Source organism: Triplophysa dalaica, chromosome 15 (genome assembly GCF_015846415.1).
Source record: "Triplophysa dalaica isolate WHDGS20190420 chromosome 15, ASM1584641v1, whole genome shotgun sequence".
NCBI classification, from domain to species: Eukaryota; Metazoa; Chordata; class Actinopteri; order Cypriniformes; family Nemacheilidae; genus Triplophysa; species Triplophysa dalaica.
Window position 1 is genome coordinate 20,650,662 of NC_079556.1, and position 15,733 is coordinate 20,666,394.

Genomic DNA, 15,733 nt, shown 5'->3' on the forward strand with positions numbered 1-15,733 from the left:
ATTTACGATAAAACTATTGAAATAAAATCTAGGAATTCTGGATGCACAAATTATTGAGTGAATTCATGTTTGACACTCTTAAACTTGTATAAGGGATATTTACTTAATTATTTTTGTCGGGACTACATTAATTCTTTTAGTTAATTTCACTAACTGAGCAGTGAATTTAGAGTTCCCAGCGTGCTTTGCATGCATCAGCATTAGGCGAGTCATTTTTGTGAAAATTGCTTTTTTATGTGCTTTAGATTTAGAAGAGATTCTGTTTGTACTTTTGAGTTTCTTGGTTACCAATCTTTCAGAAAAGTGGTGCTTGTGCTTAGGTCATGGGCAGGGGCGGACTGACCAGTAGGACATTCTGTCAAAGTCCAGAAAGTTTTTTTTGTACTGCATTCATGATGTATAATCTGTTCATCTCCCCCCAGAACTCGCACTATACAAATGCTCTGCCCTATAAGTGTGTGGGGCACGTAAATGCGATTCAAATTCATCCGAAGTTGTTATAATAGCCTTCAGTTTCTTGCATGGATCAATTGACTTGCTTTATAAAACGCTTGATTAACGTCACAAAGGGTAAGGATTACTTTTGTGTTGAATGTATTTGCGTTTTTTTACTTTTATTGATTTAACATTCATTTATTTTAACAAATATATTCATCAACATTAATATCTTCTTGTAAAAACAATGCCACGCAAATCTTGGATTGTCTTGGAGGGCTGTGGGTGAGAAAATCAGTTGCAATTTTTGGGTAAAGTAACGCATTAAGGACTATTAAATACAATTAAAAAGACAATATCCATTTTTATTTAATATCATGAAAAGGCACAAATGCTGGATGCAATATTTGTGTGCATGTTTTAAAATATGTTTTTAATATACCAGTTTTGGTGGAGGGCCTATGTGGGCCTAAAAATCTAGGGCTGAATTCGCTTCCCAGTCTGCCCATGATCATGGGAGAGCCCGATAGGGTGGTAAGTATTGAGACAACTTCTCTTCAGATGTTTCAGAATAAATATATACTGTATTCAACTTTATTATTTTCCACATTTCATAATAACGAAACTCATTAAAGCTATAGAATAACACAAATATAACTGTTTGTTGTAACATATTTCATCATCTTTCCTGTTCTCTTGTCCATTTCTCAAGCAGTTTTTTGAGGTCTCACCTTGAGATGACCTTTTAACAGTATTGAAGGACTTCACATCTATTCTGACCTCTTATTGACATACTTTTCTTTATTATTCAGTGCAAATTATTTAAGCAAACACATTCAGTAAGAAATATGCATCCTGATGTGATCCTTATCCTTGCTCCCATTGTTTACCTCACTTGTAAGTCGCTTTGAATAGAAGCATCTGCTAAAAGACTAAATGTAAATGTTTTGGATGCCAAACCTTATATTAAAATTCTGATACATCAGCAAAATGTCAATAGTAGTTGTGCTCCTGCCCTCATTCTGAAGAACAAGAATTTCATAACTTGACATGTATTTTTCCAATTAAATTTGTTTTTTTAACAAACATACTGATGCAGAATGCTGGTCAAATTATCAGCCTTTTTTACTGTTTATTTTTGTTGGGTTATATTCTCTTGTATTTTTCACAGCATGTGAATTAATGTTTTAAAATTTTAAAAAATATATATATTTTTGTACACTTATTGTTGGACAATAAAGGAAAACGTAGTCTTGAGTGAGAATGCTTAAAATAGTTTATTGGAGAAACAGAAATAGAAAACATACTGTGCTGCTCTGTATTTATTAGAAGAGCTGAATGTACGATGATTCCTAATTCAGATTTAGTTATTTACAATGCTCAGTTAAACCAAAGATGATAGTTAACATAGTAACCGTTGTTGTACATGTAAAGTTTCTGATCCGTTGGGTTGTAGTCAAGGTAAACATATAAATCCTGAAACTTCTCAAACTGAATACTAACATGTTTCTCCTGTCCGGTGCGAGTGTCAAAGGTGTAAAAGATCTCTTCAGTTTTAGAGTCCACCGATCGAGTGGCGTACAGAACCCCGCAGATCATGAACGTATTACCAACAGAGGGTTTGAAAACGCTGGTGTGCCAAACCCGCTGGACCTTAAATAAGTCTTCATCGATCTTCCCCAAAACCAGTTTACCTTTAGAAGCCTCTGTGGCGTAAGTCACCCACAGTCCAGACTCGTCCGCTGCAAAGTCCAGGTTCTGATTGGAGGAGTAATGGTACGAGAATCTGGTGGTCGCTTCTGGAACAACTTCGGTCACGACGGTGGAGCTGGTCATGTTGTATTTTGCCATTTTGAAGGGATTGTTGTATTGGTAATAAAGAGCGTTTGATCGTACAATGTAATTATTTCCGCTGCCTCTATAGTCATATCTGTTATAGACATAAAGCTCGTGCGTGTGGAGGGCTTGTCTCATGATCAGTTTATAATAGTCGCCGTAAAGTGAGATTCTGCTGAGCAGAAGATCTGAAGAACCGGCGTACCAATACATCTCCTCCGATCCGGACAGAGGACTGGAATCTTTACCCCAGCCTCCGTACTTGAACCCTGCGTTCAGATTGGCGTTCAGCTGACTGATGATGGGTTTACTGATTCGTTTAATTCCGCCGTGACTGCAGACTCCTGAAATAAAGCAACAATACATGAGTTACAAATACAGATGTGAAACATTGACGTCGTTTCGGCAGAACTCACCAATGTTTGGATTGAAGATTTCATTGTGGCGTCTCTCGCACTCCACCAGTTTCTGCTGAAGTTTGATGTATTCTCGACGCGTGACCAACACAAGGTTTTTGTCATATGTTATCTCCAGACGAGTCAACACCGAGATCATAACGGTGATCTGTTTTCATCAAAACAACATCTGATCACCCTACAGATTGTATTGACAGACTTGATAAACCAGAGGAAAACGTTATTGCTCAGATGTTTCTCCTTCGTAGCTCAAGAGATCTGAGTTGTGTCTCAACTTGGTCTCAGATGTTTCTCCCATCAGGAGGAATAAAAACATGTGTAATTGTTGAAACACATGAGTCTGGAGGTGCACATGAATGTAGATTGTAGAGGTAAAATAATAATATGGATTTAAATAAATGTGATGAGAAATGTCTACATTTATATTGAGATCTTTAATGATTTTTACTTTTGATTGCACACTTGACAAATCTGAGCTCAGTTTGACACATTGTTGACATCTCTTCTGTAACTCTTGTAACAGAGACATTTGTGAGAATTTTATCTCATCAGGAGAAATATCTGAGACATCGACGAGACTTAAGCAAACAGGATTCAACAGACGGTTGTGTATGTGTTACCTGTTGTTGTATGGTTATAAGCACAGAAGATGTTATTTGTATAGACGCCTGCAGCTCCACAATGAGAGCCTCCACCTGTTTGATCTTGATGTTCACCTCCTCTATCTGGAGCTCACTGTAGGAGTCTGGATCGGTCTCCATCAACACGATGAACGCGGTCAGATTTACTATCTTCTCTACATAGACCTGTAGCTGAACTTCATACCTTTCTACCTATAAGAGAACAAGACAAGAATCGTAACAGTTTCATTGTTTATCTCACTAGACGCTCATATGATTTGAGTTCAGAAGGTTCTAACAAACCTTGTTAATCTCTATCTCCAGTTTGTGGTTGATCTCCACCACCGTGTTCTCCAGTGAGATGAGTTCTCCCATTGGGAAAGTAGTGTTGGGTAGGAACGCCTCACAAGCACATTCTTCATTTGGGTCGCTGGTTCCATTGGTCCAGGTGTCCAGTGCCTACACATCAGTTATTCTTCATTACCAACATTTTAGAATAATTTCATCACCTTGATTTAAAGCAAATGTCTTACCGCGTGGACAGCAGAGCTCAGAAGAAGACATGACAACAGTGTGAAGATCATCGTGTCGGATGTTCTGTAATAAAGTGACTCTCCGCCTTTTAAATGCCTTCATATCTGAACATCTGGACCTTTCCCAGCATCGCCCTCAGATCGCTATTGATCTTCAAACATACTCACATCCTTCACATAACACTGTTATCAGAGCTGGACTCATAATCTTCGTGTCATTAATGTGAAACTTCAGCATGTGTTGTCATTAGATAAACAGACAGTAATGAGAATAATGTTCTGTTCTGTCATCTGTGTCAGTAAAATATGACCTGAAGGTTTTGTGTACAACACCATTCGTGATGTTGACCAGTCCAGCCTCACCACTCCTGTATCGTATCCAACATTGAAAATCACAAAGGTATAAAAGTCATAGTTTGTGGAATTGAAAGAAACAATGCTAGGAACTAAAGGCTGTTCCAATTTGTGTGCGACTCTTAAAATGTGAGATAAGTTAATATTCTAAAATAAATAAATAAATCACAATTTTTAGCATTTAGCCCCATCAAAGCGACTATAGTGTTGTTTTCAATTCTACTCATATTTCGAATGGACTAGTATGTTTAGCAATGTATTTTTTACATTTTATTTACTTGGTTATTTACTATATTGTTCGAATAAAATTAATATTCATTTTAGTTTTAGTTTAGGTATTGTAATGTTCAGTTACAAATTTGACTGCCTTAACTAAACTAAGTGAAAATGATAAATGTAGAAGTTTTACACAACAAATTTTCTATTAAAGGAATCGTCCACTTTCAACATACATTTTCATGATAATTAACTCACCCCTGTTGGCATCCAAGATGTTTATGTATTTTTTGCTTTAGTCGAAAAGAAATGAAGGTTTTTGATGAAAACATTCCATGATTTTTCTCCATATAGTGGACTTCAATGGACTCCAAACGGTTGAAGGTCAAAATGACAGTTTCAGTGCAGCTTCAAAGGCTTTAAACGACACTGGACGATGAATAAAGGTCTTATAGTGAAACGATCTGTCATTTTGTAAAAAAAAAAGATGTATATGCTTTATATATTCAAATACTCAGACAGTGTAGATGTGGTGATAATATCAGCAAAACTGCAAAACATAAACGTTCTATAACAAGGAAAAACACTCATATAGTCTAAGATTTGGCAGAATGTTAGAATTTTACTGGAATGACTTAATACCTTAAAATAAAGAAGTATCTTACCTTAGAACCTTAAAGTTCACTCGTAAAAAAATTCAATTCATAATGGTATCTTTCTCTTTGCACCAAACAGAATAAAGAGATGTATAATTAGACATCTGCATTGGACTGTTTTTGTGACACACCTCCTTTTTTAAATGTGTGCCAATTAAAGTTAACATAATTTTTTAGAATGTGAAAGTTACTTTTTCCTTTTAAAAATGCTAATTTAAAGTAATTTAAAGGGGTCATATGACAGGGCCAAAAAAATGTTCACGGTTTGTTTTAGATGTAATGTAATGTGTTTACATGATTTAAGGTTAAAAAACGCTGTTTTTTCCACATATCGTGCATATTTGTATCGCCTCGTTGCTCCGCCACTCCGAAATGCACAGATTTTTTTGCAAAGCTCATTACTCTGAAAAGCGAGGTGTGCTATGATTGGTCAATTAACCAGTGCGTAGTGATTGGTGGAATACTGTAAACGTGTGATGGAAAGGTAATGCATCTTACCATATGTGGAACATCCGGTTACAAAGCAATTGTACTGACAGGTCCACCACCTTACTTGCGTATACATTCAAATCACAACACGAACTGACGTAGATTTGAGGGGGTGTGGTTACATGAGGCATTTCAAGCATGTGTGGGTGAGTATTTGCTTTAAGATGGAATGCATCTTTGATACCTAACCCTAAACACCACACCAAAGACACAAAAAAACACGTGTTCCTAATATGACCCCTTTAATTGACAGATCTTATACTGAATCAGTCAATGGCACTAAATCATACCTGAATCATACCAAACATGGCATGCAACAGGAAATTACATAGAAGTCCAAAATCATGAAAATATGCAAAAGTACACACTAAATAATGATGAGTTAAAAGTAACACAACCTTTTTTCTGTTTAACAATGAAGTAAATACTGAAGTAAACAATGTTGTGACATTTTTGAGAGGGGCAGAATGCGGCTGCCAGAGCTATGAAAGGACATTTACATTCGGCTCTTGTGAAGAAAAAGGTGGATAGGACATACAATACCATACTGAAGGACTCATCGGCCCTTTACAGAATGTCCAAAACCTGTAAGTGAGAGAATTGCCGCAATAAAGGCTTGTTTATCCACTGTCATCTCTACGATATTCAGCAATCATGAAACGGAAAAACTTCAACATGTGTTAGAGGGAGATAAGAAATCAGCAATTTCTCAATAATCACTTTTTTAAATTCTTATCAGCTCTTTTACTGCAAGCGGCCGTTGTTGCAGAAGTAAATGTCATGCGGTGTGCGAGAATTTGTAAATAACACAAGAAAGATACACGGTTTTGGTGTTGGTTAAGCTAGTATGTAAAGAATATTTAAGCATTTTAGAAACAAGCTGATTGACTTTATATAACTGAGCTCGTGAAAATATTATGTGAAAACAACATGAATTGGGTTAACGGTATGATCACAACAGATGGATGTTGTGCTAATTGAGTTTATAACATGTGACTTCAGATTAGACAAATGGATGTTAGCAATTGTAAAAAAAACTGTGTGTTATTTTTTTTAACTCAACTTAACCATTTTGAAAAGCGTACGCAGAGCCTGTAGGTACACGAAGAAACAAGTTGTGATTGAATGCATGTAGTGCCAAAGCAATGATATATAAGCCACGGTTTAGCTCACATTGTGCTCACTGTGTCAAGGGTTCTCCACTTATCAAAAAGAAGTTTATTCAAGTGTGCTTAGTATACTTCTTAAAATGTATAATAGGAAAGTACCCATTCTGTCTATTTCTTATGTACTTCTCAGAAATATACTTAATTTTTACTCTTAAAGTAAGTATACTTGATCTTCCTGAGATAAATGTTTAAGTATATTTGGCCTTTACTTTTGTTTATTCTTTTGCTTGAGTAGCCTATAAGATATTTTTTTCACAAAGTTAGTAGTGCTCTTCTTTGTCTTCTGTTTTTTGGGACAAAACCTCGGTGCTTGCCCCACACAGTTTGTCGTAGACCCATAAATGAGGTGTAAAATTCAGTGTCTTATTAAAGAGAGGTGTGCAATGACTTTCATAAGTGATCGTGCATATAATGTTCGTCAAGCCTTGCCCTAGCAACCATTTAGAGGACCCTAGCAACAAGTTCCATAGACTTTTTATCAAAGGGATATCTGGATAGAGATGTCATTTCAAATAGACAATCACAAATCACATTCTCCATTTTGAAGACATGCCTTATCAAGCACCCTAGCAACCCAAGCTCAAATAGGGATATCTTAAAATTCAAATCTCGTAGTGGCATGTGGGTTGATTTAGATCCGACAAGCACTTTGTTCCTGGCTATAAATTACTATTACATACACATTCCTTGTGGTTTACCACAATGAGGGAAAAGTAGTGCTTATATGCAGAGGTGTCAAGTAACAAAGTACAAATACTTTGTTACCTTACTTAAGTAGAAATTTTGGGTATCTATGCTATACTGGAGTAATTAATTTTTAGCCAACTTTTTAATTCTACTCCATACATTTTCACGCAGTTATCTGTACTTTCTACTCCTTACATCCGGATAGAGTGAATTTGATTGTGGTTGGATGAGAAGTATAAACATACCATTCTGACATCCTATTGGTTTGTACGCAAAAAACAACTTGGTTTGTAGCGCTGCAAGCTCTGCGCACCCGAGCCCCACTAGCTAATGGCTTTAAAAAAAAGTTGAGACGTCTAACATTTGAACTGATATTTACAAAATTGCCAGTCAGAATTTAGTAATTATAATAGTTTGGTTTTGTGTTGGTAAGTGAAAAATATATATTTTTGGCAAACAGTTGCCTGTTTTTAATTATTTATCATTTAATAAGTAACATTTAAGACTATTTTGGGGGATTGGGGTTGGGCGAGGGTGCGTGCAGTCTTCCTTCTTTTTTTGTCCTGGGCTGATCACATTTCTTATGAAACACATGTTAAAGCTCAATAGTACACATATATGGTTCTTTAATGTATTTGCATTGTACAAAAGTGTGGGCATATATGCGGCTGAAACAGGTAGCCAAGTGCATCCCAAATTTTTCAACATTAACATTTTAATATAACATTATAGTCATTATGGCCTTTACAAAAATGTGTTTTTGAGGAGGTGGGGTAGTGCACAATAGGCCACTGTGGCGCGGCCTAAGCTTTTGTCCTTAATGGCATTTTTTCCCTTACATTTCTTTTACTTTTATACTTTAATTAGTTTTGAAACCAGTAGTTTTACACTTTTACTTGAGTAAAAAGCATGAGTTGATACTTCAACTTCTACAGAAGTCTTTTTAAACCCTCGTATCTATACTTCTACTTGAGTAATGAATGTGAATACTTTCGACACCTCTGCTTCTATGTTTGCGAAAGCTACATTTGAACTTGTTGCTCTCTTGCCATCGCTCTCTGACTCCTTGGCATTGGTTCACTCTGTGCGAATGGGTTCGTGTGTGAAAACCTGCCCTTCTCTGCCTCTGGTTGGCAAAAGATGAAAATGTACTTTACCTAAGCCAATCATCTTCAGTTATGCGGTCATCCCCCACCTCACTCACACTCACACTAATAAAAATCAGTTATATGTTCACCCCCCCAAGTGCGTACAATGTTAAAAATTTCTGTAGAAAAGAATAAAGTCTTGATGGCAGTAGTTTGCCAACTTACTATAGATTTAAATACATGTAATTTACTGGAAAAAGTTTGTTTAAAGATCAGTCAACATTAAACATTAGCTAGTCATTGAACTATTTATCTTTCTGAATAAAATAACAGCCTCATGCAAAGCATTCTGGGAAAACAGAAAACGAATTTGGAGGATTTCTGGTTCCCTGAATGCTTTGCATGAGGCTGTTATATTTGTAAATGTAACCGGGTCTGGGTAAAAAAACGCGTTTGGATCTCTCGTACGGATTTGTGGATTGTGTGCGTGGATCTCTCGCATGCATTTGTAGGAGGTTTTGATACGGTTTGTATTTCATAGAAAAGCCGTCACATTTAACATTAAAAAGAAGTCAGAATGCATAATGCACTGTTGAACCCCCTTTATTAAAAAAAGTTGCATTGCTTATTTAAACTAACTAAAGTTAACAAACTTAATGAAATTATGTTTTTTTGGTAAGCACAGCATTTACATTTTGTAGTGCAGCCCTTTAATATAAATAAATACATCTATTAACCATTAATAAATGTATAAAGTTAATACTATTTGGTAGGTGGATAAAAGATGGGCTTTATGTTTATCTATTCATAACTGCTTATTTATGATTCACAATACATTTGTAAATAAGTTGCTATGTTTCATGCATTTATAAATAATTTACAAATGGAACCTTAATGTAAAGTGTAACCGATTTTTCTTTAGTAAGTTTTCTTCGATTGACTTCATCTCACACTCATTTATCATAACTGGCCAACGAGTCTTTGGACTTTCCCCTACAATTATAACATAGTGCAGGAATCATTTGTCCTACTTTTTTACAATAAAGGTAAGTGACAGAATTGTTGCTGTTAAGGCGATATTAGCAATATGGAATTGCTGTCAGTGACAGACCAAAAATGCAGTTCCACTTTCATCTACACGATATTCAGCATTTGGCCGATCATGTAATGGAATGATTGAGATTGTTATCAGCTATTTCTCAATTATCATGTGCTTTCACATGTGTGGATCTGACCATCAAATGACTTCTGGCTCTTGATGTTTCACCTGATTGGCTGTTGGCTGAAAGCGTCAGAGTTTCATTTGCACAAACACAAGCATAAATAGTCCAAAGGTGACACAAACACAAACACTTTGAGGTTCAGGCCACAGGTATATTTGAAGACTACAGACGCCCTGCAATGTGAGTAATGCTGTACTTTACACTGTAGCTCAATGAGAAATTCTGTACTGAATGAAATGTAAAACAGATTTGATGTTCTCAATGTAAAGAGTTTGGGTGTGTTAAGTGGATGCATGGAACGTTTTTTTTTAATACTTGCTAGCAAATTAATTTATAACACATAAGGATGATGAAATCAGCTAAAGATACCATTATGTCAGATATTCATAAAACACTCTTATATCTTTCACAGTCTGCAGACAAAAGACATCTCCTGGAGCCCAAAATTTCTCTCCCTTAAACATCAAGGTTTTTTATTCTGTTATATTTGTTTCATTTCATTCATAAACTGATTGATTTTCTCAAATGGCAGTCGATGTTGCTTATGTATACAGTATGTTATTCAGCAGGTCATGGAGGTCCATCTGTCTGCTGTGATTCTTCTGCTGATCTTGTGTTCCACTGATGTTAAAGCTGATGATGTACCAGCTGATGTAAAGCCAGGCTATGAGAATTTCCTCAGACAGCATGTGTATGTAGACATGAATGAGCAGATGTGTAACAGTGAGATAAGGAGAAGACACATCACTGAAGGCCAAACTAACAACTGCAAAGAAGTCAACACATTCATAACAGCACATAAACATGAGCTTAGAAAAGTTTGTAATGGTGCTGGAACAAGTTATAAAGGTAGCGCACGCCTGTATGAAAGCAACCAACCTTTTACTGTGGTTACATGTAAATTACAAAGTGGGCAGAGATATCCAAACTGTAAATACAGAGGTAGAAGGTCTACTTATGGTCGTTACATTGTTCTGGCGTGTGACCAGACGTGGCCAACACATTATGATGGAGACATAATCTTAACAAATTAGACTCATATAGCCTCACATTTAAATGCATTAAAAAAGAAGAAAAAAAAAGAAGTGGAAATGGAAAATAAAACGACCAAAAATTGATAAATATGTTCGTGTTTCTATCACCTGTCTGTGTAAAGAGTTAATAAAAACCTCTCACAATTCTTGAATTTATACATTCATCACAAACTGTTAGCCCTTACCTTCTATTTCTACAGTAATATATTGGCAACACTGTTGCCAGCTAGTTACTGTAGGTCGTACATCTGCAAAAGCTCTTATTGAGTTGTTTATTTTAGTTGAGCTGTTGACTCTTTTTAAAATATTTATTACAAACTGTTTACTTGAAACATGTTTTAGAAAAACACTTTATACACAAAATTGACCATCCGGTGGGACAACTGTCATGAAGTGGAGCTCTCACAATATATAGTCAAAAGATGAATCTACAGAATGAATCGGACACACAGAGAGATCAACAATCCACATATGAATCTCAACAATGGTGACAATCAACTGAACTGCATCATGCTGCAATGCATGCTGGGTGCATAGTACAAAACTCATTCATGATTGTTTGTCACCGTTAATGAGATTTGTATTTCAAATGTCTAAGTGTGTCTCAATCGCAAAGATATTTAAATTATAACTGCTGTATTAATTTACCAAACATATATCAATAAATCATAAATGCTATACTATTATTATATAACAATCTACTTCTTTAAGAGTTTTTTTTCAGTAACTGAGCAAACATAAAGTTTCATTTTCTGAAAAGTCTCTTTCAGTGTTATTGCATAAGTGTACATAACAAAATGATAATGCAACTGCCGGAAAAAAAAACTTACCAACTAAAGCAGACACTGATCACCATAATGGTGACTTTAAACACAATGAAACCACCATAACGAACTAGAGTTACGTCTCTGTTATTTCTCAATAAGGCCTTAAACAGATGACAGAAATAAAGTGAAAGTGGTGTTTGTAATAAGTGAAGATGTTAATGAGGTTTATGTTTAATTCTCCTCTGGACTTCATGTGTTCATCTGTTATTTACACTTAATATTCATCTAAGACTTTGTGACTTCAGTGAGTTAATATATTATTTTAATGATGTGTCTTCAAAGAGTCATTGCAGTATTTTACCGTTAAACACCTACAGTAACTAGCTGGCCACAGTGTTGCCAATATATTACTGTAGAAATGGCAGGTAATGGCTAACAGTGTAGATTTGCATTTCAGATAGTGAAATAAGTATTTGATCCCCGAGCAAAACATAACTTTCTACTTGGTAGAGAAACCATTGTTGACAAGCACAGAGGTAAAAAAATTCTGATAGTTGGTCACCAGGTTTGCACGGGTGTCAGGATACATTTTAGTCCACTCCTCTGTAAATCTTTAAGGTCGCTGTCGGTCAGCAAATTAGAGTTTTAGCCTCCTTCACAGATGTTCTATAGGACTGGGTCTAGAGACTGGCTAGGACATTTAGTATGCTTCTCCTTTAGCCACTCTTTGGTATTCTTGGCAATATGTTTTGGGTCTTTGTCATGATAAAAGCAGACCCACGACCCATCTTCAGTGATCTGGTTAATGTTATAGTCTGTCTTAGTGGTTTTGTTTTACATTTTTATTTATTTGGAGCGCCATATTCTCATATTACACGTGTGCCTCATTTTTTCCTATTACTCTACTATCTATCACCTGATTCCCTTTGTACCTTTAGGATTACATCACTGATGATTGCCATCACCTGATACTCGTTTTGGTTTGGCCTATTTCTGCCTCTCTTTTCATTCATTTAGTGCGACAATGTTTTTTGGTATGAGCCTTATATCATGGATTATTGTTGACCTTAATGTTTTTTTTTGTTGCAATGTATCCAGGATTCTCCAGCTAACTCCTGATCTCCACATCTTGTGTCGGTAAGGCTGCATTGAGAGAGAGCTACTTGGACTTTTTGTTCGTTCTGCGATTTTCCTCTCTGCCCACCACTTTGCACTTTCAAGCACTTGCACTTCTAGTTCCAGCATTGGATTGTTTTCTGAGAGCCTCTGTGCCTGGAGTTCCCAGGTGTTTTTTGTTCCAGTTTTCAGTATTTTATTATTCTCATAGTCAACATTTCTCTCCCTACAAACACAGGATTCAATTTTGGTCTCACAGCAGTGCCAGCACTTTCAGCAAAGCCTTTTTTTAATAATTTTTATGTTCATTGTCAAACTTCAGACGAGCGAGACGGGCCTTCTTGGGCAGGAGGACCATGCGGGTGCTTCAGGATTTCAATCTATTGTGGCATAGCGTTATACCAATGGTTTGCTTGCTAACTGTGGTGCCAACTGTCTTGAAATCATTAACAGGCTTCTTCCATGTAGTTCTTGGCTGATCTTTAGCCTTTCTCATGATCATCTTTACTCCACTGGTGAAATCTTGAAGGGAGCTCCAAAACAAGGGCATTTGATAGTTATTTTTGTATTTCTTCTATTTCCAAATAATCGCACCAACAGTTGTCTCCTTCTCACCAAGCTTCTATCTGTAGCCTATTCAAGGTTTGTGCAGGTCTACAATCTTGTCCCTGACATCCTTTGTAATTTGGTCTGGACAATGGTGGTGGAGAGGTTGAATGGAAGTGACAGATTCTGTTGGCAGGCATCTTTTATACACTTAACAAGCTGATTTAGGAGTACTTTCTTAAAGTGACAGGACTAATGTGTGGTCCATATAGGCACATAACCAATCTGTGGAGCCAGAGATCTTGCTAGTTGGCATGGAACAAATACTTATTTCACTGACTTAAATGCATATCAGTTAATAACTTTTATGTAACATTTCTTACCCCTTTTAAAAAAAATCTGTCTCTATCAGTTAAAATGTACCTACCATAAAAATTATAGACCCTTAATTTCTTTGTAAGCAGGCAAACTTACAAAATCAGCAGGGGATCAACAATGGCCTAGTGGTTTCTTACTGAATGTTTGTAGGCATTTTATTTATACCCTAGCGTAGGATACAGAAGAGCAAACAATATAAATTGAACGTAGTTTGTCTTTTTCATTAACTTTACATTGTGTGTTTTCATGCGTGGGGGCTTTAAAACAGTAATGTTAATCTTTCATCCTAGATAAATCATCAATCATCATCCTTTGTACGCTCCAGTACAACTAAAAGGGGTTTTAAACAAGATTTATTTAAACAAAACAAAACAAAACAGGAACAAAACAAAAGTCCACGATGGGGGTAACAAAGACAGGACTAAATATAAAAACAAGAAACAAAGACTTCTCATGTGGGGGGAAAAAAACTAAACTAAAACAAACTTACACAACGTCTCAAAAAACAGGCGAGGTAAGGTAAGGTAAGGTTTCCACAGGGTCCGGTTTGAACAAACAATACAGGACACAACTCCGCAGCAGTACAAAACAAATGCCACAGGACAGCAGAAACAAAGGCATTAAATAGGGAGACGAACAAAGGATAATCAACAAGGGAACAGGTGTCGGGATGAAACACTAATGGAATGGTAACTTGAAAACGTGGGGCGAGGCCAATGATGAGACCAGAGAGAGTCATATGGAAACCAAAGGGTTCAAAATTACTCTCTCCACATAAAGAAAAGGGATCCTGCCATGATTCTGCCACAAGATCAAGAAAGACATGACATGAAGAGGCAGAATCATAACTCTTAAATAAGCACCTTTCCAAATCAAGCACTAAACCTTTAACCTTGACAAATGTGTTGATGGCAGTAGAAATTCTCCATAAAAGGGAAGGAAGGAGGCGGGAACCGGCAGACATTCAAATAAAGTTTTAATATAAATAATAACATCCGGCGGCCCCTCACGGACGACCGCCGGCAAAATAACATAAACATAAACACAAATATAAATATAAATACAAACGTAAAACATGTTCGGGCCCGGTCCTCTCTCCTCGACGGTCCGGTCGCTCGTACTCTTATATGCTCCCTATCTCCTACGTGATTCGAGCTCGGTGTGCGCACAGCTGGCGCTCATTCACAATTACTCACCGGACTCGATCCACGGTCTCGACCCGCCTACTCTACTACAATGGCCTATTAAACTTTTTGAAACTTTTGAATATTTTTTGTGTCAGTGTTCACTTCTTTATTGACGAACATTCTTTGTTAGACCGGTTTTGAAACATGTGTGCCAAACACACCAAAATTTAGCTTAAATAACATCAGTGGGTGACGTAGTTAATTACACACACTTGAGGTTTATAAAAACGCGTGAAACAAACCCATCCTCAGGTTCAAACTTTGTCTGAAAGGTCAGAGCACGCCCACATTGATGCATCATCACGTTCCTGCTTTTAAAGGGAACAGGGTCACAGCCTAGTAACCCGAAACGTTCCCTATCAAAAGCTACTCTCGATGCTATATTTCAAAACGCTATAGGAACTAGAATACCAACGCTGCCGCACTGTAAGTGTCTGGACCCACAAAGGTTGTATAGTGGGTGCGCACAGACATTGAAGAGGCCTCAGACCCTACTCTTGGATGTCGACTCAAGGACACATGAGCCTGGAGTGGATGTCCAGGCTATAGAATTTGATAAATGTGTGCGTAGAGGACCAGCTCGCCGCATCACACACTTGCTGAAAGGGGGCACCTCTTTCTAAAGCCATAGAGAATGCAACCCCTCTGGTTGAATGAGCCCTAACTCCTAGAGGCGAAGCTTGACCACCCGCCTTGTGGATCAGGGCAATAGCGTCCCTCACCCAATGTGACATAGTTTGTCTAGTGGGGGCCGCCCCTGGGTTGTGGCCCCCATAGCATGCTCCGACTTACGCCACTGGCTGGTGCGGTGCACGTACTGGACACAGTAAGTGAAGTCTTTCCTGCTCTGATGTCATGAAAGGCAGAAGGCCTCAAGAACCACCGGATGCACGGTGGAGAATGGAACCTCCGGGGGATAATTTGGGTGAGGAAACAAAATGGCTTTGACCAGCCCAGGAGCATTTCCTACCAGGATGGCAAGA

At 37.2% G+C, this 15,733-nt stretch overlaps 1 protein-coding gene across 1 annotated transcript; it reads right to left on the minus strand.

Moving 5' to 3' along the window:
* Positions 1 to 1,760: 1,760 nt before the first annotated feature.
* olfm4.1 (olfactomedin 4, tandem duplicate 1) lies at positions 1,761 to 3,945 on the minus strand. The gene is made up of 5 exons (XM_056768453.1): positions 3,841 to 3,945; positions 3,611 to 3,766; positions 3,308 to 3,520; positions 2,688 to 2,835; positions 1,761 to 2,615 (listed from the first exon to the last, which is right to left on the minus strand). Exons 1-5 carry the CDS (start codon positions 3,889 to 3,891, stop codon positions 1,816 to 1,818), a joined length of 1,368 nt encoding a protein of 455 aa, XP_056624431.1. The 5' UTR covers positions 3,892 to 3,945; the 3' UTR covers positions 1,761 to 1,815.
* Positions 3,946 to 15,733: the final 11,788 nt, after the last annotated feature.

Excerpts from the sequence above, each read along its gene's own strand:
- olfm4.1 (XM_056768453.1), bottom strand. The coding sequence starts at position 3,891 with ATGATCTTCACACTGTTGTCATGTCTTCTTCTGAGCTCTGCTGTCCAC. Across the intron at positions 3,767-3,840 it reads TGAGCTCTGCTGTCCACGCG|GCACTGGACACCTGGACCAA; the intron begins GTAAGACATTTG and ends ACTGATGTGTAG. Across the intron at positions 2,836-3,307 it reads TTATAACCATACAACAACAG|ATCACCGTTATGATCTCGGT; the intron begins GTAACACATACA and ends TGATGAAAACAG.